Source organism: Raphanus sativus, chromosome 5, assembly GCF_000801105.2.
Source record: "Raphanus sativus cultivar WK10039 chromosome 5, ASM80110v3, whole genome shotgun sequence".
NCBI lineage: Eukaryota > Viridiplantae > Streptophyta > Magnoliopsida > Brassicales > Brassicaceae > Raphanus > Raphanus sativus.
In genome coordinates, this window is record NC_079515.1 from 26,844,702 (window position 1) to 26,866,996 (window position 22,295).

Consider the following 22,295-nt stretch of genomic DNA (forward strand, 5'->3'; position numbering starts at 1 on the left):
AAAGGAAATTGGTAATATAATTAGTAAGAAATAACCTTCAAACGTTCTACCTCAAAATGAGTCTCTTTCTCTCTCATTGTTACATTCATGCCTTGCAAACACATTTTACATCAGAGTGATTAAGTTATATATATTATATGTCACGACGAGAGAAGACTTCTTTTTCAGAAATTGTGATGCAAGAACAAGCTCTGTCCAGGAGAAGCTGGTCCTATCTCCTCTTCAAGACTCCTCAACGCCTCTTGTTGTTTCCTTCCTTCATCCTCCTCCTCCACCTCCACCACATCTCCTTCAGACGCTGAAGACTTCCTCCTCTGCGACGATGTCACGCTAGGGAAAGTTATCCACGACCCGCCTCTGAACTCAGTGTTCTCTGAACCGATCCTCCATGACTTCTTGTGCATTCTGCTGCTCCCAAGAACCACTTCTGTTGGTAATATCGGCTGCTCGCTGCTCGGGTTCCCCATCAGCTGCGCGAGTGCTCTCTCCAGTGATGTTGTCACTTTATCCATCGACGGTCTGTCTTTGCCTCTCATCCTCACGCATTTGCACGCCACGCTCACGATTCTTCTCAGAGCTTCTATCTCGGTAGGTTGTTTCAAGACCGGGTCCAAGATTGCTGTAATATCTCCAGCTTTGATCAAAGGAACCGCCCATTCTACTATGTTCCCTTCTTCGTAGTGCATGTCAATGGCTTTTCTTCCGCTTAGGATCTCGAGAAGCAAGACTCCAAAGCTGTAGACATCAGACTTGGTTGTGAGATAGTGTAGTCGATAGTACTCAGGATCAAGGTAGCCGAGAGTGCCTGCTGGCAGCTCTGCTAAAGGAGAGCCACTATCAACAGGACCAAGCAAGGAGAGACCAAAGTCAGCTACACGAGCGTTGTGTTCTTCGTCTATAAGTATGTTTGATGATTTGATATCACGGTGGATCACAGGAGGACAAGCGTAGCCATGCAAGTATTCGATTCCTCTAGCTGCTTGGACAGCAATGGTCACTCTTTTGACCCAATCCAGCTGCTCTTTCAAGGCCTTGTTCTTTCCATGAAGATGGTTGTAGAGCGAGCCGTGCGCCATAAACTCGTAAACAAGAAGCCTCTCTCCTCCTTCCTCGCAGTAACCAAGAAGGCTAAGTAGATGAGCGTGGTTGAGTCTTGACAACAGATCAAGCTCCGTGCGAAACTCGTTTGAGTTCTTCTGTTTATCTGATGACATTATGGCCTTCTTCACGGCAACTGTGGTTCCATCTCTCAGCACTCCTTTGTAGACGCACGAGAAGCTCCCTTTCCCTACTATTGACTCTTCTTTGAATCCTTCTGCAGCTTTCTCCAGCTCCTCGTAAGTGAACACTCGAGCCCTTCTGCGCTTCTGCAGCTTATCAAGATCCGGACGGCTATTATCTTTGGTGAATGCTGAATCTTTAGAAGACCTTGCATCACTACTCTCTGAGCACCTACAATGCCTCAACCTATACCGAACGTATAAAGCCGCTGATATTGAAACAACTGCTGTTAAAAGCAACGCAAAGCCAATCTCTGCAGTTGCAATAGGTAGCTGCAGCGACCAAAACTTCCCTCTGGACTTGCCCTCACTAGTCAATGAAGCAGAAGAAGAACAGTTTGAGGAACACTCAGGTGAGACGCAACTTGAGCAGTTGTAGACACAAATCTGATCAGATCTCTCTGTGCATTCACTCTTCTGATACATCTCAGGAGGGCAACTAGTACCACATGGCAAGCAAACATGAGAGCCAGGAGATTTGCAAGGGCCACCGAGCACATGACTTCCTGGAGGGCAAGGAGCTTCTCTGCACAGCCCTGGTGAGACAGCTAAAGGGATAGAAGCAGGGAAACCAAGACCCCAACAAACCGGCGGCATAGAGTTCCCTGTAGGAACTCCACAAGTGAAGTAGTTCCCTGCTGCAAGATCATAGAACCCCATGCCTTTAGGAGGAGTTGTACTCCTGTTCACAAAGAAACCCCAACAAACTGCACTACGATCATACCGTTTGATCCCACAGGCATAGAACTTCCCACCAACCACTGTTAAGAGTGGCTCTTTTGGTGGTAAATCAGGAATCTTGTCTGCTGCATTTGTGCTCCCTGAGATCTCTTCTTCAAACTCTAAGCTCTTTCCCCAACAGAGAACTCTGGAGTTTAACCCGTCTAGAATGCCACAGACGTGGTATCCACCAGCTGCAATCTTCTGAAACTTTGTTTCCTTTGGGATTAAACTGATGACTTGGCTGCTATTCTCGTCTCCCCAACAGAAAACAGACTTGTCCTTAGAGGACAGTCCACAGTTGAACTCAGAGCCAGCAGAGAGTGAGTGAATCTGCTTATCAAAGACAAAGTTTCTTGTCATATTGTATCCCCAACAATCAACAAGCGAAGAAGAAGAACCAATGTTGCTACTCTTTTGGCTTGGCTTCCTCAAACCGCAGAGATGGTAATCTCCAGCACTAAGTTCTAAGTACTCAGCTCCTTTGATCATTGGCTGAGGAACTCCCATTTGAATAAACCCACTGTTTCCCCAACAATAAGGCTGGTGAGACTGCATCAGAAGCCCACACATGAACCCATCTCCACCAGTTAAACCAATGAACTGGAAATGAGCAGGAGTTCCATAGAGGATCGCTGCGTTGGATCCATAGCAACCCACAAGATGAGACCCATCAGATTTCAGACCACAGAACACAGAACCACCTTCTCCATAAGAAATAGCAATTGAAGACATTGAGCCAAGAGATGAAGCAAGATGCCATAGATTAGTGAAAAGCACAAGATTTGCAAGGAGATTCCATTCCCTTGCTCTCCTTTCAGACATTCTCATCCTTCACACAGAACCAAAACACTTCTCTTCAAAGTCAACCCACACGCTTCTTAGTTACTCTCTTCCCTTTCTGAGACGTTCCATAGATCTGAGTGTATAGCAAAGAGTCACAAGAAGCTCCACATAGCTAAGACATTTATTTACTTCAATCAAAGAAGCATGCAACAGCTAAAAGAATTGAGATTTCAAGCAATGAGAGGTGAACTAGTGTCAGAGAAGCATCGGAGCCATGACAAGACAAGTCACCGAAGATTCAGGAAACAATCTTGAAGTGGGAAAATTCAGACAACCATGTCAGCAACTTGTCTCTCTTTTTTCCTCTGCAACAAAAAAAACAAAAACACTTACCATTTTCAGATCATAGAGCGCAAGGTAATAACATCATAGCATACTTAAAGAAGAACATTTAAACTCCTAAATTTCCAAGAATAGAAAGAAGCACCTCTCCAAGTAAAGATTCTAGAACTGGGTTTCTTGTTTTTTTTTTTTGTTGCCGACTAAATAAGTTAGAGAGAGAAAGAGAGAGAGAGTGGGTGATGAAAGTATGAGCTAGAGTTATACACTCAGGACTAGCTCATGGAAATCTTGAGAACTCCAGATAGGAAGAGAGAGAGAGTCATGGAGGGGTCTATCAGAGTGTCCTGTAGTACTGAGAAGGTCAGCATTAAATGCGGACCAAAGCTGCTTCTTCTGAGTACTGGCAAATGTAGGTGAAGCTATTTAATATGGTGGAGTTATTGTTACCAAACTTTCTCTGTCTTTCTTTCTTTATTCTAAATAATTCCCATATCCTTCCTAATTTTGTGCAATCAACCCCCTTCAAAAGCTTTGTAACAAGTTTTCATCTCTTTTGCCACATTGGAGTTGACACACCAACCAATCAATTGAGTTGTTTGTTTACTTGCGCCGTTGCCGTTGGTGTTTGGTTTCGAGCAATCCAAAACATAGATGAAAGTCTCTATAACTTTTATATTATTATACAAATAGTAAATGGTGAGTTTGTGAGGTTTCATGCACAATATTGATGTTCAACTCTGGTCTCTCGAGACGCGAGACGCAAACATCCTCTTTTGTCTTCTTCCTTCTCATCTCCTTGTGCCTCCCCCAAAGAAATGTTTTGTCATCATCTTTCAGACTCGATGTTTCAAATTCAAAAACACACAAGAAGAGACTCTGTTTAAGTTTCTAAATTTTCCTGAACGTTGAATTTTGATGTTGATGTTGTACTTTACCAAGTGTAAGATCAAAAATTCAACTAACTATTCGGTTCAGATTCAATGGATGGGGGAACTTGACACTCGCCAGTCACGTGCTACTCACACGCTAACAAAACTGGTCATATAAAAAAAGTCATTGCAGACACAGAGACTCTACTTGAGAAAGTATCTCCTTGACTAACTAATTTTGTCAACATTCAACCCAAGATGATACTCTTCATCTGGTGTGTGTAAAACAGAAGCTTTGCTCTTTGGAACTTTGGGGTTATATATAATCCTCATGGAGGTTACTTCAACATGTTTCATTCCCTTACAGTCAGAAGAGTCAGAAACTTTGCTTCTATTAAACAACATGGTGTATTCAACATTGGTTTTGTAAGCTAACCCTCCAACATTGGTCTGTGAATGATGAGTATAACAAACATAGAAGTGTGTTTTCAAAAGGACGAAACCAAAGAGAATTGCATGCTGACCTAAAACCAACTTCTCCCTAGGTCATTGCAAAAACCCTCAGTAATATTCGACCCAATGCTCTAGAAGGAATCTCCATATACTTGATGACCTAATTGTAAGGCAACAACCGAAAAAACAAAATACTTCATATAAACATCATACTTCTTTCTTCAGTCATTCGTATGATATACATATATAGAGAGAGTGAGAGAGCACAACATCATACCTCAAAAAAAACAGCAGTAGAAACCACTTGGTCAGAGGAAAAGGCCATCTTGACTACTATCTCTACATCAGGTATTATACAATACAGTGGATGGGATGCTTCACCATCCAAACAAGTCACTCTGACCTTGCCTGCTCACTGAAAACTTCGCTCTTTTCCTGTGAAAGAAGAAACACCACTATGGATAAGGAGGCAACTACTGTGTTTAATTGCTTGCAGCAAATAGATTAGAAATAAGATGTTTCACCTGCTCTTCACCATTGTACCGGAACTTGAATGATTCAGAATAGCTAGTGGATTCTCTATCTATGATCAGCTCTGAAGAAGAAATATTTGAGGATCTACTGGTCTTGCGAGGAGAAGAACACAGTGCGTTTGAGGGATAAGCCTCTGCTTCTGATGATGATAACTCAGAACCAGCTCCCCGTGGACATATAACAGTACTTGAGTTTCCCACCTTTCGAAAACTCTGGGGAATTTCAACAAGGAGATGATCATCAGCTGGATGACTCTGTTGTTCTGGAGCAACCATGACGGAGTCGCTTGTCAACTTCTTCCCAGGTGGATCAACACATTCCAAGTCAACTGGATTTACGCAGCAGCTTTTGCTACACGATTCAACACAAGATGATACAATCTGGCCAGGTCCTGAAGAATCAACTCCATTTTTTGCCTTGCACGGTTGTATAGCAGATGGTGCTAGACATAGCTCACCATTGGAATGATGATGATCAGAAGGCACTTGAGTGTTTTCATTCCTTGCCGGACTTGTAGATGATTCTCTCCTCACATCCCCATCCTTGTCTTGCCCTGAACTCTTCTGTTTCTTACACTTTGTAGCATCATCAACAACACCAAGATCAGAAGGTGGAGATCTCCTTGGACGCATGCTATCATATACATTGACCTCATTTGTCATGCTGTTGATCCAGTCTGATGGGTTGAAATTTAGATCAACTGAAAGGCTGATACCCTCTTCCATACTGACATGAAACTCAAACGAAGACGAACTAGGACTACCACCATTGTCTACCTCTTTCATTCTATTTTCTAGCCGAGGATCCATTGGACCCTTTTCATTCGATTTCAAACCACCACCATTTCGCTCCTGCATTCCCACAGAAACATTATTATAATGAAAACTAAGTTGACTCATCCAATAGATTGCAAGCAGGCCTCAGCTTCATGCAAATGGACATTTTCTATTAAAAAAAAGAAGGTGAATCGAATTCGAACCTGAGACTGTGTACTATTTCCAAGGATAAAGCCTGGTCCTCTAGCCACCGTACTTCGAAAACAATCCTCTCTGGTTATATTCAGTTCGTTACCATAAGAATCTGCGAGAACATTTACGCAGTCTTTTCAATAAATGGCTACAAGAGAAAACTTAAAACCAACAAAGATAAAATTTGTCAAACCTCTTTTCACATCCCATGTTCTACTCACTGGTCCTCTCGAAGTTGTACCCGAACTACCTTGAATCCCACCGACCCCAAAGCCTACCGAGTTCAAACTATTCTTCTGCAAATTTATTAGATACAACAACACATGATTAGGTGGAATATCATTAGCAGAAACAACAGTTCATTCATTACTAATTATCTACCAACAAGACATATAGACGCCATACTAATGATACCAGATTATCTTCAAGCTAATATGATAAATTCAAAATTGAATAGCCAACAAACAAACTACCTCGAAATAAGAAGCCAAAGATTCAGCCATATCGGAGCTTGACCTATTGGCTGGCAAACTATACTTCTTGCACAGACTCTGAAGCTCTTTCCTCGAAAACCCGCAATAGAATTCCACATCTTTTTTCCTAACCATCTGTTACCGTTACACACACCTTTTCACCAAAAAAAGAAAAGAAGAAGAAGCCATACACTTTATCAGGAGTAGCTTTGAAACGAAAGAAGGATAACAAAGTCATGACATTTACAAACACAACGCTCAAGACTTTCCCAACGGTCACAAACGATTTCCCCCATTTTAACCAGATACCTTAAGAATCTAGAAGCAGTACGAAACTAGTTTTCAGCTGAAAAAAGAGAGAAACTTTATGCAAAGAGAATGCTTACTGTTACAGAACATCAAAACCTAGGAAGACTAAAGTCGAATTCCAATTAGATCGAAAGATTACGACTTTTTTGTAAAGCAAGAAGCTTTAATGGGAAGGGGTAGTAATACCTGCTGGTGACCGGGTCCTTTTTCCGGGAAATTTGCCGAGAAAGTGTGAGAAGATTTCTGGGGAAAAGGAAGTACGATTTCGAAATCTGCTGGGATGGAAGCAGACAGAAAGAGCCCACTTACGGAGGAGCTGTTTGTGTCTTCTTCAAATGTGGTCGTGTAATGATAAAATGTAAAACTCAAATTCCGGGCCTGTTTAGAGCCCATTTATTTAACATTTGGTCCGAGACGCAAATAAAGCAAAATTATCCGGAGACTCAAAAGCCGGATTATGTTTTTTTTTTTTTAATTAACAACAGCATTATGTTATGGTTTATCCGAGTAATGTCATGGGATGTGACTAAATTTTGAAATTTTGTTTTAAGTTTTAAATTTTAAATTTTGTTTAAACTATTTGTCTTTTTATTTATAAATTATGGTTTAATTCACTATTGTTTTACTTTTGTTTTTTTACTGGATCTTGCACTCGTATGATAAAATATGATATGACATACAAGTGCTAATGGTGAGGGTTTCTAAATATGATAAATGAGGCTTTGTTGGTTACAGATTATTAATATTTTTTTTTTGAAACACACAGATTATTAATAATACTCCCTCCGTTCCTAGATATAAGATGTTTTAGGTAAAACACGTTTATTAAACAAAATATTTTTTTTATCAAAAAACATTATTAAAATTATAAAATAAATACTATTTGACCAGTTACAAAATATAACTATTAAATTTGATTGGTTACACAGTTTTTTTGATAAAATTAAAGTTACCTAAAAATATGAAAACATCTTACATATTGAAACAAAGAAATTATTATAAACATCTTATATTTAGGAACAGAGGAATTATATTTAGGAACAGAGGGAGTATATGACAAATTAACCATTAACTGCGAGGTGATATTCTATATGAACCATTTCCATACTGCAGTAAAAAGATCAATTATTATCAACATCAAGAAATAAAATAAACAATCCCTAACCTGAGTATATAACATGGCTGTGTAAAACGGTCTCTGACGAGAAGCACGTGCATGCTCTCCCCTTCAGTACATGCAACCCAAATGATCGTCTCCAAATTATGGTAGATCAGTTGAACTGACACTAAACATACTCAGGTTTAATTTTATAACTGAACAAGTATATTTAAGTTGTAGACGTTACATTAGTCTAATGTCAAGTTGCTCCAATACTTTCTCACCCACTATTGTTTGATGGATACCTATATTTGTCGTTTCAAAAAAAAAAGTTTATTTAGGTTTTACATAAAAACTATTACGCTTATTCATATAGTTTCAAAATGCAATTGACAACATACGAATCTACACACATACATTATGTGTATACTTATGTTTCCTTTAATTTTAACTAGATTTTGACCCGCGCTTCGAAAGCGCGGATATTATTTTTTACTTTTATGAAATATATTATTTGTTTGTAATTATTGAACATATTTATTTTAGTAAAACTTTCTTTATAATAAATTTGACACACATAGTGTCTCTGGTAAACTATGTGTTTCTCTGACTTTGTTTTATTCCCTCTCCAATCAACATATCGAAGCGCGGATATTAGTTTTTACTTTTATGAAATATATTATTTGTTTGTAATTATTGAATGTATTTATCTGAGTAAAAATTTCTTTATAATAAATTTGACATATAGAGTGTCTCTAGTAAACTATGTATTTTTCTGGCTTTATTTTATTCCCTCTCCAATCAACATATTTATTTGGCTTGTTGTTAAAATAAATGATTTTAGAACGCAACTGTTTACTTTGATATTTTGTTTAAACAATGTGACATATTTCTGTATTAATTGTGTTCAATTAAATATTTACATTGTAATTTAAATTTGTATACAAATCAACATATTTGTGTAGTTTGTTATTAAAAAAATGATTTGAATCCAAATGTAAGTACTCTTATAGTGATTTTTTCAGTTCATATAATTTTTTAAAATATATTTATTTCAACTGAACCAATTAATATTTTGTTAAATTGGCCCATGAAATATAATTTTATACATCGACATTCAAAAGATCTGGTAACTAACGATACTCAAAAGATCTGGACCGAATCAGGTTATATGGTTATTTTTGTTACAAATATCCGAACCCGTTTTAGATATATTGGTTATTTAGATATTTTTAGGTTCCTATACATCAGAACCGAATTCATCCAGATCTAGAATGATCCAACTCAAAATCCACACATAAGTTTATAATATTCAAGCGGGACTTGGTTACCAAAAAAAAAAGGATACCCGAAAAGAACAACATGTACCTAAATAGACAGATAATGTTCATGTCTAAATGATTATATAAATTAATAAAAAAACTGTTTTATGTGTTTTGCTAAATTAAGTGAAATAGAAAAAGTTTTTTTATCAAGTAAAATAATTATATGGAGTGGAAAATTAAGTGACAATAAATGTAGGACATTTTAAGTATTTTGATTTAAGTTATTATTTTATTCACAAAACATATTTTTGAACTATGTTTTTGGGTACGTAATTTTCCACCGATTGTAACCAAAATAAAAATATTTTAGTAAAATAAAATAAACCAAATGTTTAATCATATGTAAAACCTAATTATTTAGCATTTTTGATTTTATAATTGGCACAAAGTTAATATTGATTAACTAATAAATAAAAATATGCACTATTATTATTATGGTAATATAATTAATGATGTAATTTATTATTAAGGTAATATAATTAATTAAATTGTTAAACTAAGTGAAATATGGAAACACAATTAATAGATACTACTATTCAAGTTTCCAAACACTCCATTTTTTATAGCTATAACCAAACACACCAATTTTTTTTATTAATCTTATATAAGTATCCAAACGCACCGAATTTGTACTTCAGCTTTAATAAGATAGATTCAACTGATTCTGGTATCCGGTATGTTTGGTTATATTGCATGGTTTATCAGCATTTAATCATATATTTAATTAACCAACAATCCAAAACCCTTTTCAATATAACCAGCTTATAGTGGAACAATAGTAAAGTGATTTTTGTTGTGAATTTTGGGATTAGCGCTCCAATCGTCCACTTTAATTTCAGAACAAACATGTCAGAGATATAGAAGTAAAACTTGTTAAAGTACTAGCTGCGTAGTTATAAAATTAAGAGTTTTTTACACCGTGGGGCAGTTTGTGAGTTTTAATTACATTTTAATAAATAACAAGTGAGAATCAAGGATCATGAGTAGTAGTGGCTTTGGATGAGCTGGAAGACAACTATAACACGAGTAGTCTCGCAAGTGTGATTGGGTACCCTTGCAGGTTTATACACCCCGTCAGAATCTACAGAGTTTTCATATACTATTATGTACGAATTATGTTTTTACTTTTATTATGCTTAAACAAAACATCAGTTGGTAATACAAGTTTTACAGATAAGAACAAGTGTATGAAAACGTACTCAACATATGTTTTCAAAAATATTTATAACTTAGTGTTTATACTATAAGATTGCTCCACTGCATTTGCTTCGCTTGATTCCAGTATTTATACGTTAACTTTATAATATGTTTTACTTGTTCCAATATTCATATGACTAATGGTCATATTCTAACGGCCGTCATCCTCTCCTTTGGTGACATGTGCTAAAGCTGCACTAATACTCATGTTTTAATGTATTAAGCAATACATGGGGACAAGAACCAAACATCAACAATTATAACAACGCGTTAACGGAACAAATAATTATTGATTTTTTATTTCTATACAATAAAATTGAATACTCCTTCATTTTTAAACTCTCTACCTTCTTCACGCGTATTCTCCAACTTGTATAATTTAAAATTAAAATTTCCAACTACTTACCTTGTCTCTTTTACTCGTTTATTATTCTTTATAGACTAAAGAAACTCCACCAAAATCTACTTTTAACTTTTATATAGATAGCAAAATGTTTTTTAAATATGTATTGACACAAAGATAACGTGAAATTGCATGTATTATAGATCACTATGAAATCCAAATTGGTCAAGTAGCGTTTGTATTTTGTTTAGAGACTTTAGACTTTTAGAGTCTTACTCTTTAGTGTTTTTTTTTTAATGTTTGAATCGATTATTATCGATTAATTATGCTATTACAACGATGAAAATATTACAAAGATGATTCTACAGCCGACAATTCTACCACCCTGTGAAAATACTTGCCTGACTGCACCATTCTGAACCGTCCTATGTATGAGATCCATGTTCAATGGTACGTCATGCACCAAACTGAAGATCTCGGGGTTTGAATCTCAGACCTGGACCAAGGGGGCTTCCACACTCTTTAGTGTTTAAGTAACATAAAGTATAGCTATCTTTATTACACTTTTATTATATAAAAATTATTACTTTGTCCTGGAAACTGTATGAAAATACTTTTCAATTTTTTTTCTAGACTCCAAAAGGTTAAAATACCAAGCAAAGAGGTAACGTCGAGGGTAATGAACGGTTGTACCAAAAAAAGATTTTACATAAGAAAATATCTTTTCCCAAATTATTAATATTAACTGCATCATATCTCTCTCCCCCTCTATAAAATATAACCTCGAGACAATATCACTTCAAGTCTCTCTTGTGTAACAGAACACCAAAGCTCCTTTTTCTTGAGTCTCCGTTCTTAAACGTCAAGAGTTATGGTGAGAGTCTTTCTTCTCTACAATCTCTTAAACTCATTTCTTCTCTGTTTGGTTCCCAAGAAGCTTAGAGTTCTCTTCCCTCCTTCTTGGTACACCGAAGACAAGATCCCACCACCGCCTGAATCGGAATGTTCTTTGAGAACAGAGCCGGTGGATCTTAAACGAGTGTTTCAGATGTTTGACAAGAACGGAGACGGTCGCATCACAAAGGAAGAGCTAAATGATTCTTTAGAGAATCTTGGTATCTTCATGCCAGACAAAGATCTGATCCAGATGATCCAGAAGATGGATGCAAATGGAGATGGCTGTGTAGACATCAACGAGTTTGAGTCTCTTTACGGTTCGATCGTCGAAGAGAAAGAGGAAGAGGATATGAGAGATGCGTTCAATGTGTTTGATCAAGACGGTGATGGATTTATTAGCGTTGAAGAGTTAAAGTCTGTGATGGCTTCCTTGGGACTCAAGCAAGGTAAAACTCTAAAGTGTTGTAAAGAGATGATTACTCAAGTTGATGAAGATGGTGATGGTAGAGTCAATTACAATGAGTTTCTTCAGATGATGAAGTCTGGTGGGTTTAGCAATAGATCATAATCAGATTAAGCTGATTTGGTCCCTTTTTACTCTGTAAATAGTTCATTTTTATGCTTTGTTTAATCTTGAGCTGAATTGTTTAAACAACACTCTTTGTTTTTTTCCTACAACTCTGAATGGTGCATGCCACGTGACTTTGCCAGCTTGAAACACCAAGTGTTGTAAACAGAACCACACATGTAATGATAGATTGATTATTGGACGAAGATGGGTTTATTATTTGTAGCCGATCTAACGTGGGTGATGGCTTACTTAGAGGTCAAGTAACAAAAAAATCTTAAGTTATTGATCACACAAGTGGATAAAAAGTCAAACAGTCAAGCTGGTTTGAATCATCACTTTCAGTGTTGTCTTCTTAAACATATTGCTAAGGATCATACAGAGAATTTTGATAAAGCTTAAAAACCATCACCTGCTTATATACACTTACACCCAATTCAATGTTGGAACATAAGAAGAAATAACAAAACTTTGTTGAAGGTAATTGCAAGCTCTTTGTTTCTTGATAAGACAAATGTTTATTAAAAGAGAGAGAATGGGGAAGCGAATAAAGAAGAGAAGACCTATCTCCTAATCAAACTAAGACTATACTTGGTTCTGTTGATGATCTCTCTGTTCCAGATCCCTCACATTGTCTACAATGTGCTGGATTTTCTTAGTAAGGCTTTCATTGTGCTGCTCAATCTGTTCAAAGAGCATCTCCAGATGTCTTTTGTAAGTAGCAGCTCTCTTTTTCTCTGCAGCTAGCTGCTGCATCAGCTCCTGGATTTTGTCATGCTCATTCTGCAAATGAGGAAAGCAAACCTCTCAGGATTCAATTCTTTAACAAGTACCAAATGAGAAAGAAGCAGAATCAGAATCAAACCAGCACACATGAAAATGCCAAATAACAACTGATAAGAGAAAGAACTGACCGGATACTGATCATAGATGCAACCCCTTCGAACTCTTCCAGGCATCAAAGGATGGTTATGCTCCTTGGCAAACTTTGTAATAACCCATTTACCAGAATTTTCTTTCCTAATCAAAATCATTGCTCTACACCCAACCCTCGTCTCCGCTCTTTGTCTAATAACCTTGTCACGCTTGCTAGGCAACCTATACCCTTCCTTGTTACAAACAAGTTGCCTTCCTATGGGAGATCCATCATGCCTTGACCGTGACAGTTTGCTAACTCGGATGACGAACCCTACTTTCGTAGCGTAAGCGTTATAAAACCCATGTGCAGCTGCTTCAGATTCAAACTCCTGTCCGACATAAGGCTCATCACCTTGAACCTCCTCCTCCTCCTCCTCCGCCATATCAGAAACATCCAGAGGGATAGAATCCGGATCTACCTTCTCGTCTTGCTCAAGAGGCATTGCTTGATTAGAACTTTCACCTATCTCATTATGGTTTTCGTCGTCTTGCTCAAGAGTCATTGCTTGACCAGAGCTTTCATCCATTTCATTATGATTCTCCACTGGAATCTCCATTATCATGCCGGCAGCATCACCATTATCAATCCTGAAATCCACTGCAATACCAAGAAGATAAACAACCTCGTACAAAGAGAACGAACCCACCAACAAGTGAGCAAAAACACATTTTTGTACACACTAGAGATCTACCAAAGAACCAAGTACAAGTTTTGACAAAAGAAACCTTTAATACAAAGCTTAACTACAAGTTGTTTCAGACACACATTTTGACACATCTATCAAAGAACAAAGTACAAGATTTTACACTCTTACAAGAAACCTTTAAGACAAATCTCAACTACTAGTGGTTTCAAAACACATTCTTACACACATATGAGATATCTATAAAAAAAAACAAGTACAAGTTTTTATCCTCTTTTACAAAACAACCTTCAAGACAAGCTTAACTACACGTGGTCTCAGTCCCCCCACAACAACACAAAAAAAAACAAAGCTTTATTGAAACCCTTTCTTTAAGGTAGGCCTAAGCATGTCTTTGAGATGAATCTATTGAAAGATTCAAGCTTTTTAGCAATGGAGAGTTACCGTAAATCATCAGAAAGTATCGAACTTTTTTGAGATGTTAAGAGGAACTAAGCAACGGTTAAGGAATAAAAGCAATCTTACTGTCAGAGTTTTTTTTTCCCGGGGAGGATTCGCCGGCGGCGGAATTGGGTTTTTCGATGACAGAGAGGATGCCGGTTCAGGGTATGGATTACAAAGCTTATGACGTGGCGAGAGATGAGTGGGTCGATAATGGAAAAGAAGTCAACTCACCGTTCATCTAATCTAGGGTTGGACCGTCTCTATGGTTCCTACTGTGCGCTTCTCCTCCTCTGATAATTCCTCTTTTAGTTTTGCTTTTCTAGATTTTTACAGCGTAATTCTCGCCGACCGACGCACCGGTTAGACCGGTATGTCCACTACTTTTGTTAGTTTTGCAAGTCGATCCCTTTATTATCTTTATTCTATACAATCATCCCTTATGTATAAACAATTCCTATAATCTCATGCAAATACATGATTAGGAAGGTAATACTGTTCTTGAAACATTTCTGAGCTACGCTTACATTTAGTGACATTTGTTGAGCGTATATACACGTATTAACCATTGATACAAATCAACATGATTTTCAGTATGATAGTATACTTAGCAACATGCAAAAGAGTTACTATCATCCATGTATGGATTTATGTGAGAGTACACAAAACTTTTACTATCAAATAGTTGTACTGATATTTGCCGAAGCTGGTGTATAAATCCAAATTAGAACAAACGTTTACATCACATTAGCTACAACACCCAAAAACTAGAAGTCCACATCAGAATATGGCAGACATGACAAATATACATTATTTGCTGCATTCGTGACCAGTCTTACGTTCATACGTCAAGATAAAAAGTGTGTTTTCCAGCACAGCCCACCTCCCACCTACCAGCAACAATCAGAGCACAAGGCCTGACAAAACCGATCATCCTGTAAAGACGAGCCGTAATATATGTGTTCTAAGATGTTTATAAAAATCTATTTGAATGATATTTTCTATTTAATTTAATTTTGATGAATATATTTAAACGTAGATATAACTAAATTAGCATGTATTACTAAATACATTTTTTGGTCGTATCCGTTACTTAGCATTTACATACCGATTAGTAATAACTTAAATTGATGTAACCTCTAAGCATTGAAGTAAATTCCGTTCATTAATGGTAAATTCAAAAATATTCGTAACTTGGGGAAAAGTAAATCAAACGGTGCTGATTCGCCGAAAGATCTCTCATAAATATAAAAGGATAAGGATCATATAAGTCAAACCTAATCCAGTTTCTAAAAAGAAAAAAAATCAAACATGAGTATTTTCGATTTAGTAAATTAAGAGTTTGATGAGATGATATCCAGTAAATATGTATTATCGATAACGAAAGTAATAATATAAATGAAATAATCGGAATGAATTAAAAGAGGATTATCTATCTTTATCCAACAATCCCTAGTAAACCTTGCAAAACACGTAACGTGGATCTCACTAAACAGCAAGAAATCCGAATCGAATATTACGAATTCAATTAGTTACCAAATACAATTTCCGATATATCTGTAATTGACGATTTTTATATGGATAAATCTAATAGATTTTCATTAATTAATTTAATTTAATTGAAACGTCTAGTGGATTTGACTAGACAAAGTGATCCTAAACACTTCTATATAAACACTCCTTCGTTGTTTAAGTAAATCTCATATCCAAAACCTGATCTCTCCCTCGGTACTGTAATTCTCTAACAAACTCCGACCACAAATGTCTACATCCAACGGCGAGAAAAGCTTGATCGTGAGCTTCGGCGAGATGCTCATCGACTTCGTACCCACCGTCTCCGGCGTATCCCTCGCTGAAGCTCCTGGCTTCATCAAGGCCCCCGGTGGTGCACCTGCCAACGTGGCCATCGCCGTGTCACGTCTCGGCGGGCGTGCAGCTTTCGTTGGAAAGCTCGGTGATGACGAGTTTGGTCACATGCTCGCCGGAATCTTGAAACAGAACGGCGTCTCGGCCGAAGGAATCAACTTCGATACTGGAGCCAGGACGGCACTAGCGTTCGTGACGCTAAGAGCCGACGGTGAACGTGAGTTCATGTTCTACCGGAACCCTAGCGCCGACATGCTCCTCCGTCCTGATGAGCTTAATCTCGATCTCATCAGATCTGTACGTTACTCTTAACTTTTAGTTAACTAGTGTATGTAACGTTTGTTAACAAACATAACGTGGATGTCAAGTTAGGTTATGTAATGCCCTGTTTTTTTGGGGATAGGTTATGATTTATGAAGAACTCTGTTTTGTTTTGTTGGCAAACCTAACGTAAAAGTCAAGTTAGGTTTCAAGGTACTCTGTTTTTTTTGGTTGGTTACAAAGTGTTCTGTTTTGTTTTATTACAGGCTAAGGTGTTCCACTCTGGATCAATAAGTCTCATAGTTGAGCCATGTCGATCTGCTCACCTGAAGGCCATGGAGGTGGCTAAAGAAGCAGGAGCGTTGCTTTCTTATGACCCAAACTTGAGGCTGCCTTTGTGGCCCTCGAAGGAGGAGGCTAAGGAGCAGATTCTTAGCATCTGGGACAAAGCTGAAGTGATCAAAGTCAGTGACGAAGAGCTTATGTTCTTGACTGGATCTGATAATGTTGATGATGAGACTGCTATGTCTCTGTGGCATGATAACTTGAAACTTCTCTTGGTCACTTTGGGTGAAAAGGGTTGTAATTATTACACCAAGGTAAATCAATTTGAAGAGTTTTGACTATATACCATTAGCCGTTACTTAAGCTGTGTTCTTGTGCTTGTATGATTTACAGGGCTTTCGTGGATCTGTTGATCCTTTCCGTGTGAACGCAGTGGACACAACCGGTGCTGGTGATTCATATGTTGGTGCCTTGCTTTGCAACATTGTCGATGACCGTGCTGTTCTCGAGGTAAACATAACATCAGATTTAGTCTGGGCGCTCTAGGAATGGTTGACTTCGGTTATTGACTGTCTTCTTGTGTCTTTAAACAACAGGACGAAGCTCGTCTTAGAGAAGTGCTTAGGTTTGCAAATGCATGTGGAGCCATTACGACTACAAAGAAAGGAGCAATTCCAGCTCTTCCCACAGAGGCCGAGGCTCAGAGTCTCCTGAATGGGAACTGATCTACACCATGTCTTGTTTTTAGATTTCACGTTTTTCTTTTTTTTTTGCTTTTGCTTTTTTTGTTCAGTGTTAGCAGAACTGTTTGATTCTGTTAAGGGTCTTGTATTTCGGAGTAACTTTCATAAATTAAAACTCATTACCAAATTTTACTGAACGAATGATTTATTTAGTGAAAGCCTTAGATAACAATTGCTTGAGGGTAGCATTCAGAAACTTGCATATCCAATGATCTATTTTTTAGAACTGAGTTTCACAGAGGCTTTGTTGTTTAGGAAGAAAAGTAAAAACATCTTAGTTTTGAATTTTTTGTTACCTTGTTAGCTCTTCTAAAAGAGTCTTTCTCAGTGGTACCGTTCCTGGAAGATATTTAAGTTTTAACATCATTACAATGTTCAGAAAGTTGAAGTGTTTAGAAATATATAATAGCGTAACCTAATACTAGAACTTTGAAGATACGGAGAGACTTGGCTGGAGAGGTTGTAGATCGCATCTCCGTCTATGTGAATTGTGATCAGTGCCGAATCAATACACAACCGGATAGTCCCGGAGCCATCTGCTAATACTGACCAACACTTGAACAAACTAAGATGACATATAGTGGATGAATGATGAAGAGTTGGATATTATAAGAGGGGAACATGACTGCTTTTGGTTTTACTGAAAAACAACAATACATTTATGATGCTTAAAACACACACAACAAAATACAACAGAGAGATTTAGAGGGGGTTATTGGGAGAAGAATTTGTATAAAGTTTGTGAATTTTAAGAGTTGATTGATTTTAAAAGTTATGTGGATTGTGAAAATGTATATACATTGACTTATAGAATTTGATCATGATTTTCTTAGATTTGTCTAGCTTTTCATTAACTTGGATTACTAAAAGAGGTTTCATTAAAGAGACACACTTGTTATACATAAAGAATAATAAAAAAATATTTTTAAAAAAATATTTCGAATTATAGTTTTCAAATTCTAACATTTTTATAAAAATTTTGTTTTTTTTTAATTTTCTTTTTGAAATTTGAAAATGATTTTCCAAACTATTATAAACTTTTTATTTAATTTTTTTTTATATATAAATATAATTATATATTGAAAATGATAAACATTATAAATATAAATTATGTTTTCAAAAGTGTAATGGTATACAAAATGTAATGAATTATAGATATGAACATAATTTGGTAAAAGTCGCACATGGATTTTGAAAATCACATGGATACATATGATATTTTGAAAGTTGGGTCTCATGAATAAAAATGAATAGAATTCATGTCCCAATAACAATAGATTTAGTTAGAATTATAGAATCTATAATAACAAAACTTTTTGAATAACAATGGATTTGAATGAATTTTGAAAATTCTTAAACCAATAATAATAGATTCTATTAAGATTTATGAAATCCAAGAACCAATAACAAAGGAATTTCAAAATTTCCAAAATTCATGAAAATTAATCTCCCAATAACCCCCTTAGAGAAAAAGAACAAAAATGAGCTTTTAAAAAGTTCTGGTCCGGCCAAAAATATTGATGAACCACTCATTCTGGTACGAAGCCACTATGTATCCGATCGTGATTCCAAATACAACACCAGGTGCAAATCCTATCCCTGCTGCCATCCAACTCAACCATCCTTCTTCTTCTTCTTCATCTTGTAAAGACTCCGGCTGCTGTAATGTTGGCTCATTACGACTTCCACAAACGTCCTTAAGAGAAGAACCAACAAGTCCAGGATTCCCCTCGTAGGATGAGCATTTCTGTCTCTGAAACTGCGTGCCTTGCGGTATGGACCCTACAAGCTCGTTATGCGAAACATTAATCCACCCAAGCGAATGGAGGTTTCCAAGCTCTGGAGGAATCTCACCGGAGAGCTTGTTTTGGGATAGGTCCAACGATTCCAACACCGTAAGGTTGGCCAGAGACGATGGGACATGGCCCGTAAAAGCATTGCTTGACAAATTCAGGATGCGCAGTTCCTTTAGCAGACCAATAGATTCAGGAATGTGTCCATGGAGCTGGTTTCCTGAAAAATCGACGGCCGCGTAGATTTTGAGGATACGTTCCATCTCCATCGATACACCTTTAGCCATCAGCACAATCGAAGCGTAGTATCTGTAGCCACCATAACTCCCAACGTAGTCTGGCTCTGTAGAGTTGTTGTTGTCGTCAGTCTTGGATGATATGCCAGTCCAGTTGAGGAAGTAATCAGAGGGTAACGTGCCGAGGAAGTCATTGTGTGATACGTCGAGGATTTTCAACTGAGGAAATCCAGACCATGCACCGTCAGAGGCAGAGCGGTGTAACTTGCCGTGAAAGTTATTGGAGCGGAGGACGAGAACTTGAAGCTTCCGCAGAGAACTCAAGCGGAAGGGAAACGTATCGTTGAGTTTGTTGCTTTCCAAGTTTAGAACTTTGAGAGTAGAGCAGTTGATGAGAGATGGAGGGAGTTGTCCTTCCAATAGGTTGTGACTGAGGTCAAGTGACGTCAACTCCGTGGCGTTGACAAATATGTCAGGAGGAAGAGTTCCTTCGAGGCGATTGTTTCGGAGATTTAGATCAGTTAGAGAAGTCATGAGAGTCTCTAAGCACCGAGGGATTGAGCCGGCGAAGTTGTTGTTTGAGAGATCTATGATGTGTGGAGAGGTCAATCCACATATCGAAGAGGACAACTCTCCGGTGAAGTTATTCTTAGAGGCAAGCAAATATCCGATTGAACTTGATGGGTAGAACAATGGTCCTTGGAAGGCATTTGAACTTAGATCCAAGGCTGATATCTTATTCTCATAATGATGGATACCTTTTAAGGATCCGTTGAAACCAGTGAGAGAGTTGTTAGAAAGATCCACAGCGTACAACTCTGGTAGGCTCCACAACCAGTCTGGTACTTGACCTTTCATTTTGTTGTTGGAAAGGTCTAGTCTAACTAGGTTTGGATTGTTTCTAATGAACTCGGGGAACTCGGTGATGTTGCAGCCTGACAGGTACAGATACGTCAAGTGTGATGTAAAATCAGGAGTGATGTTCGTTGTCGAAAGAGGGATTCCGGAGAGAGATAATCCTGACAGGTGTTTGAGAGGAGGCGAGAAGAGGTTTAAGTCAAAAGGTCTGACGTTGACCGAGTAACTCTTACCGCCGAGAGACAAGTATTTTAAATTAGGCAACGAGGAGAATTTCTCGATCGCGAGGAGGTCAGTGAATTGGTTGTTCCTCAAATCGATGAGAATCAGTGAGGAAATGTTGAATAGGGATGAAGGAATGGGTCCAACAAAAGAGTTTCCATTCACATAAAGATTTTCTAATTTGGAGAGTTGGCTTATATTATGTGGAAGAGAACCTGAAAATTGGTTATAACGGAGACCGATGACACGTAGTTGGGGCAGATTGAGTAGTGCAGATGGAAAGTTCCCGCTGAGCTCGTTACCAGAGACATCAAAGACGGTCAACTGTTTTAGATTACCAATTGAAGAGGGGATTTCACCAATGAAATAATTAGAAGTAAGGTGGAGAAAAGAGAGATGAGAAAGGTTTCCGAGTGAAGATGGAATCCTCCCAGAGAAATCGGATCTAGCAAGTCTCAAAGAAAGCAGATGTTTGAGGTTTCCGATTGTGTCGGGTATGGTACCTGAAAAAGATGTCCCGTCAATGCTTATCTCCTGCAGAGACTCATTTCCTTGAAAATCGGGAAGTTGACCTCTAAGATTGAGATTGGAATCAAGTTTAATGAGCTGTAAGCTGGGTTTGAGAAAAATATTGCTTGGAAATCTTCCTAGGAGGTTGCAGTTGGTAAGAAAAAGCGATCTCAGAGACCACATGTTTGAAAACTCATTTTGGATTTCTGAAGAGATGTTCACATAGCTCATATCTAGTTCTCTAAGGTTCCTCAAGTTTCGAGCAAGAAGACTGAGAAATGATGGTTCCTCTATGGATAAAGTATTTGGTGTATCGGAAAAAAAAGAAGAAGACAGATCAAGAGACACCAAATTGGTTAGTTGAACAATTTCTGTTGGAACCTGACCGGAAAATGAAGACCCGGAGAGGTTAAGCCTCTCCAAGCCCATGAGTTTGTTGAACTTAGCTGGGATTGTAGAATTAAGGAAGGTGTTAAAAGCAAGGTTAAGACTTTGGAGATGATGCAGTCTAAAAAGACTACTGTTTGGTTTGAGCCGGCCATGAAGACAGCTGCAGCTAAGGTCTAGCCCGATCACCTTGCCCGACTTGGTGTCGCACGTTACACCCCGCCAGTTGCAATAGTTGCTATTGTTTGCCCATGTTTCCGTCTTCGGATCAAGAAACTCACACGGCTTTTGAATCTTGAACTCGTTCTTGAACTCCAAAAGAATATCACTTTGGTCAGGAAAAGAAGAAGCAAAAGTGCTCAAAATTCTTGAAATTGAATAGAGAAGAACAACGGTACGGAGAAAGATGCTCATCGTTGATGATGAGTTTGAGCTTGTCATGATTTGTTTTCTACTTTTCTTACCTGCTCAGTGGATGTATTTATAATGTTTCTCAACGGCTCTGAGAAAATATTCAATTCAAACTTTCATTATTCTTTTCCCAGAATTTTTGTTTCTTTAGAACAGCATTTTAAAATATTACCCCCACCACTCACGACACATAGTATGTCTTTATAGTCACGGGAGTACGAATCCGACATCAGTTGGGGGCATGGGGGGTGGGGGGAATCAATAAATTGTTTCGCAGAGACTATCAAATGAAAACTTTAACCTAAAAGCTAATTGGATGCATGTGCCTACGTAGTATATATATTACCTTAAAAAAACTTTATGATATCTACATAGTACTAAACTATCATTTTTTAATAATTTAGTGGGTGCATCGTGCATGTGCCGCGTGCCTTCTGCATCCATGTCCTTTCTATTTCTTCAATTCTTAATACGTTTTCGGATTTTTTAACGTGAACACAGTGGTGAATTTTGGGAAGTAGCATAAAAACAGAGCAAGAACTTGGAGATAAAAAAAA

The 22,295-nt window shown here is 37.7% G+C and overlaps 6 protein-coding genes across 9 annotated transcripts; 2 read left to right on the forward strand and 4 right to left on the reverse strand.

Annotated features, from left to right (window-relative positions):
• Positions 1 to 59: 59 nt before the first annotated feature.
• On the reverse strand, positions 60 to 3,491 carry LOC108857364 (serine/threonine-protein kinase-like protein ACR4). Its single transcript, XM_018631343.2, has 2 exons — positions 3,274 to 3,491; positions 60 to 3,151 (listed from the first exon to the last, which is right to left on the reverse strand). The coding sequence occupies exon 2, from the start codon at positions 2,829 to 2,831 to the stop codon at positions 165 to 167; it is 2,667 nt and encodes an 888-aa protein (XP_018486845.1). The 5' UTR covers positions 2,832 to 3,151; positions 3,274 to 3,491; the 3' UTR covers positions 60 to 164.
• An 880-nt stretch (positions 3,492 to 4,371) lies between these two features.
• LOC108857462 (uncharacterized) lies at positions 4,372 to 7,063 on the reverse strand. 2 transcript variants are annotated; one of them, XM_018631450.2, is made up of 7 exons: positions 6,921 to 7,063; positions 6,426 to 6,579; positions 6,146 to 6,248; positions 5,964 to 6,064; positions 4,975 to 5,835; positions 4,728 to 4,885; positions 4,372 to 4,610 (listed from the first exon to the last, which is right to left on the reverse strand). In XM_018631450.2, exons 2-6 carry the CDS (start codon positions 6,558 to 6,560, stop codon positions 4,844 to 4,846), a joined length of 1,242 nt encoding a protein of 413 aa, XP_018486952.1. In that variant the 5' UTR covers positions 6,561 to 6,579; positions 6,921 to 7,063; the 3' UTR covers positions 4,372 to 4,610; positions 4,728 to 4,843. The 2 variants fall into 2 exon arrangements, with proteins under 2 accessions (XP_018486952.1, XP_018486953.1); XM_018631451.2 differs by having other exon boundaries at positions 6,812 to 6,934.
• A 4,430-nt stretch (positions 7,064 to 11,493) lies between these two features.
• Positions 11,494 to 12,382, forward strand: LOC108859755 (calmodulin-like protein 4). The gene has a single exon (XM_018633663.2). It carries the CDS (start codon positions 11,570 to 11,572, stop codon positions 12,161 to 12,163), a length of 594 nt encoding a protein of 197 aa, XP_018489165.1. The 5' UTR covers positions 11,494 to 11,569; the 3' UTR covers positions 12,164 to 12,382.
• Positions 12,383 to 12,618: 236 nt separating this feature from the next.
• LOC108857627 (protein FAR1-RELATED SEQUENCE 6) lies at positions 12,619 to 14,519 on the reverse strand. 3 transcript variants are annotated; one of them, XM_018631628.2, is made up of 3 exons: positions 14,401 to 14,519; positions 13,078 to 13,679; positions 12,619 to 12,946 (listed from the first exon to the last, which is right to left on the reverse strand). In XM_018631628.2, exons 1-3 carry the CDS (start codon positions 14,405 to 14,407, stop codon positions 12,749 to 12,751), a joined length of 807 nt encoding a protein of 268 aa, XP_018487130.1. In that variant the 5' UTR covers positions 14,408 to 14,519; the 3' UTR covers positions 12,619 to 12,748. The 3 variants fall into 3 exon arrangements, with proteins under 3 accessions (XP_018487130.1, XP_018487129.1, XP_018487131.1); XM_018631627.2 differs by having other exon boundaries at positions 14,170 to 14,518; XM_018631629.2 differs by having other exon boundaries at positions 14,251 to 14,516.
• A 1,340-nt stretch (positions 14,520 to 15,859) lies between these two features.
• On the forward strand, positions 15,860 to 17,479 carry LOC108859660 (probable fructokinase-4). Its single transcript, XM_018633570.2, has 4 exons — positions 15,860 to 16,329; positions 16,560 to 16,892; positions 16,972 to 17,088; positions 17,175 to 17,479. Exons 1-4 carry the CDS (start codon positions 15,928 to 15,930, stop codon positions 17,301 to 17,303), a joined length of 981 nt encoding a protein of 326 aa, XP_018489072.1. The 5' UTR covers positions 15,860 to 15,927; the 3' UTR covers positions 17,304 to 17,479.
• A 1,181-nt stretch (positions 17,480 to 18,660) lies between these two features.
• Positions 18,661 to 22,150, reverse strand: LOC108858642 (receptor-like protein 6). Its single transcript, XM_018632534.2, has one exon. The coding sequence runs from the start codon at positions 21,766 to 21,768 to the stop codon at positions 18,811 to 18,813; it is 2,958 nt and encodes a 985-aa protein (XP_018488036.1). The 5' UTR covers positions 21,769 to 22,150; the 3' UTR covers positions 18,661 to 18,810.
• Positions 22,151 to 22,295: the final 145 nt, after the last annotated feature.

Coding starts and splice junctions, on each gene's coding strand:
- LOC108857364 (XM_018631343.2), bottom strand. CDS start 2,831: ATGAGAATGTCTGAAAGGAGAGCAAGGGAATGGAATCTCCTTGCAAAT.
- LOC108857462 (XM_018631450.2), bottom strand. CDS start 6,560: ATGGTTAGGAAAAAAGATGTGGAATTCTATTGCGGGTTTTCGAGGAAA. Junction 6,249..6,425: donor CTTTGGCTTCTTATTTCGAG/GTAGTTTGTTTG, acceptor ATAAATTTGCAG/AAGAATAGTTTGAACTCGGT. Junction 4,886..4,974: donor GGTACAATGGTGAAGAGCAG/GTGAAACATCTT, acceptor CTTCTTTCACAG/GAAAAGAGCGAAGTTTTCAG.
- LOC108859660 (XM_018633570.2), top strand. CDS start 15,928: ATGTCTACATCCAACGGCGAGAAAAGCTTGATCGTGAGCTTCGGCGAG. Junction 16,330..16,559: donor ATCTCGATCTCATCAGATCT/GTACGTTACTCT, acceptor GTTTTATTACAG/GCTAAGGTGTTCCACTCTGG. Junction 16,893..16,971: donor GTTGTAATTATTACACCAAG/GTAAATCAATTT, acceptor TATGATTTACAG/GGCTTTCGTGGATCTGTTGA.
- LOC108857627 (XM_018631627.2), bottom strand. Junction 12,947..13,077: donor GCATCTATGATCAGTATCCG/GTCAGTTCTTTC, acceptor CCTCATTTGCAG/AATGAGCATGACAAAATCCA.
- LOC108859755 (XM_018633663.2), top strand. CDS start 11,570: ATGGTGAGAGTCTTTCTTCTCTACAATCTCTTAAACTCATTTCTTCTC.
- LOC108858642 (XM_018632534.2), bottom strand. CDS start 21,768: ATGACAAGCTCAAACTCATCATCAACGATGAGCATCTTTCTCCGTACC.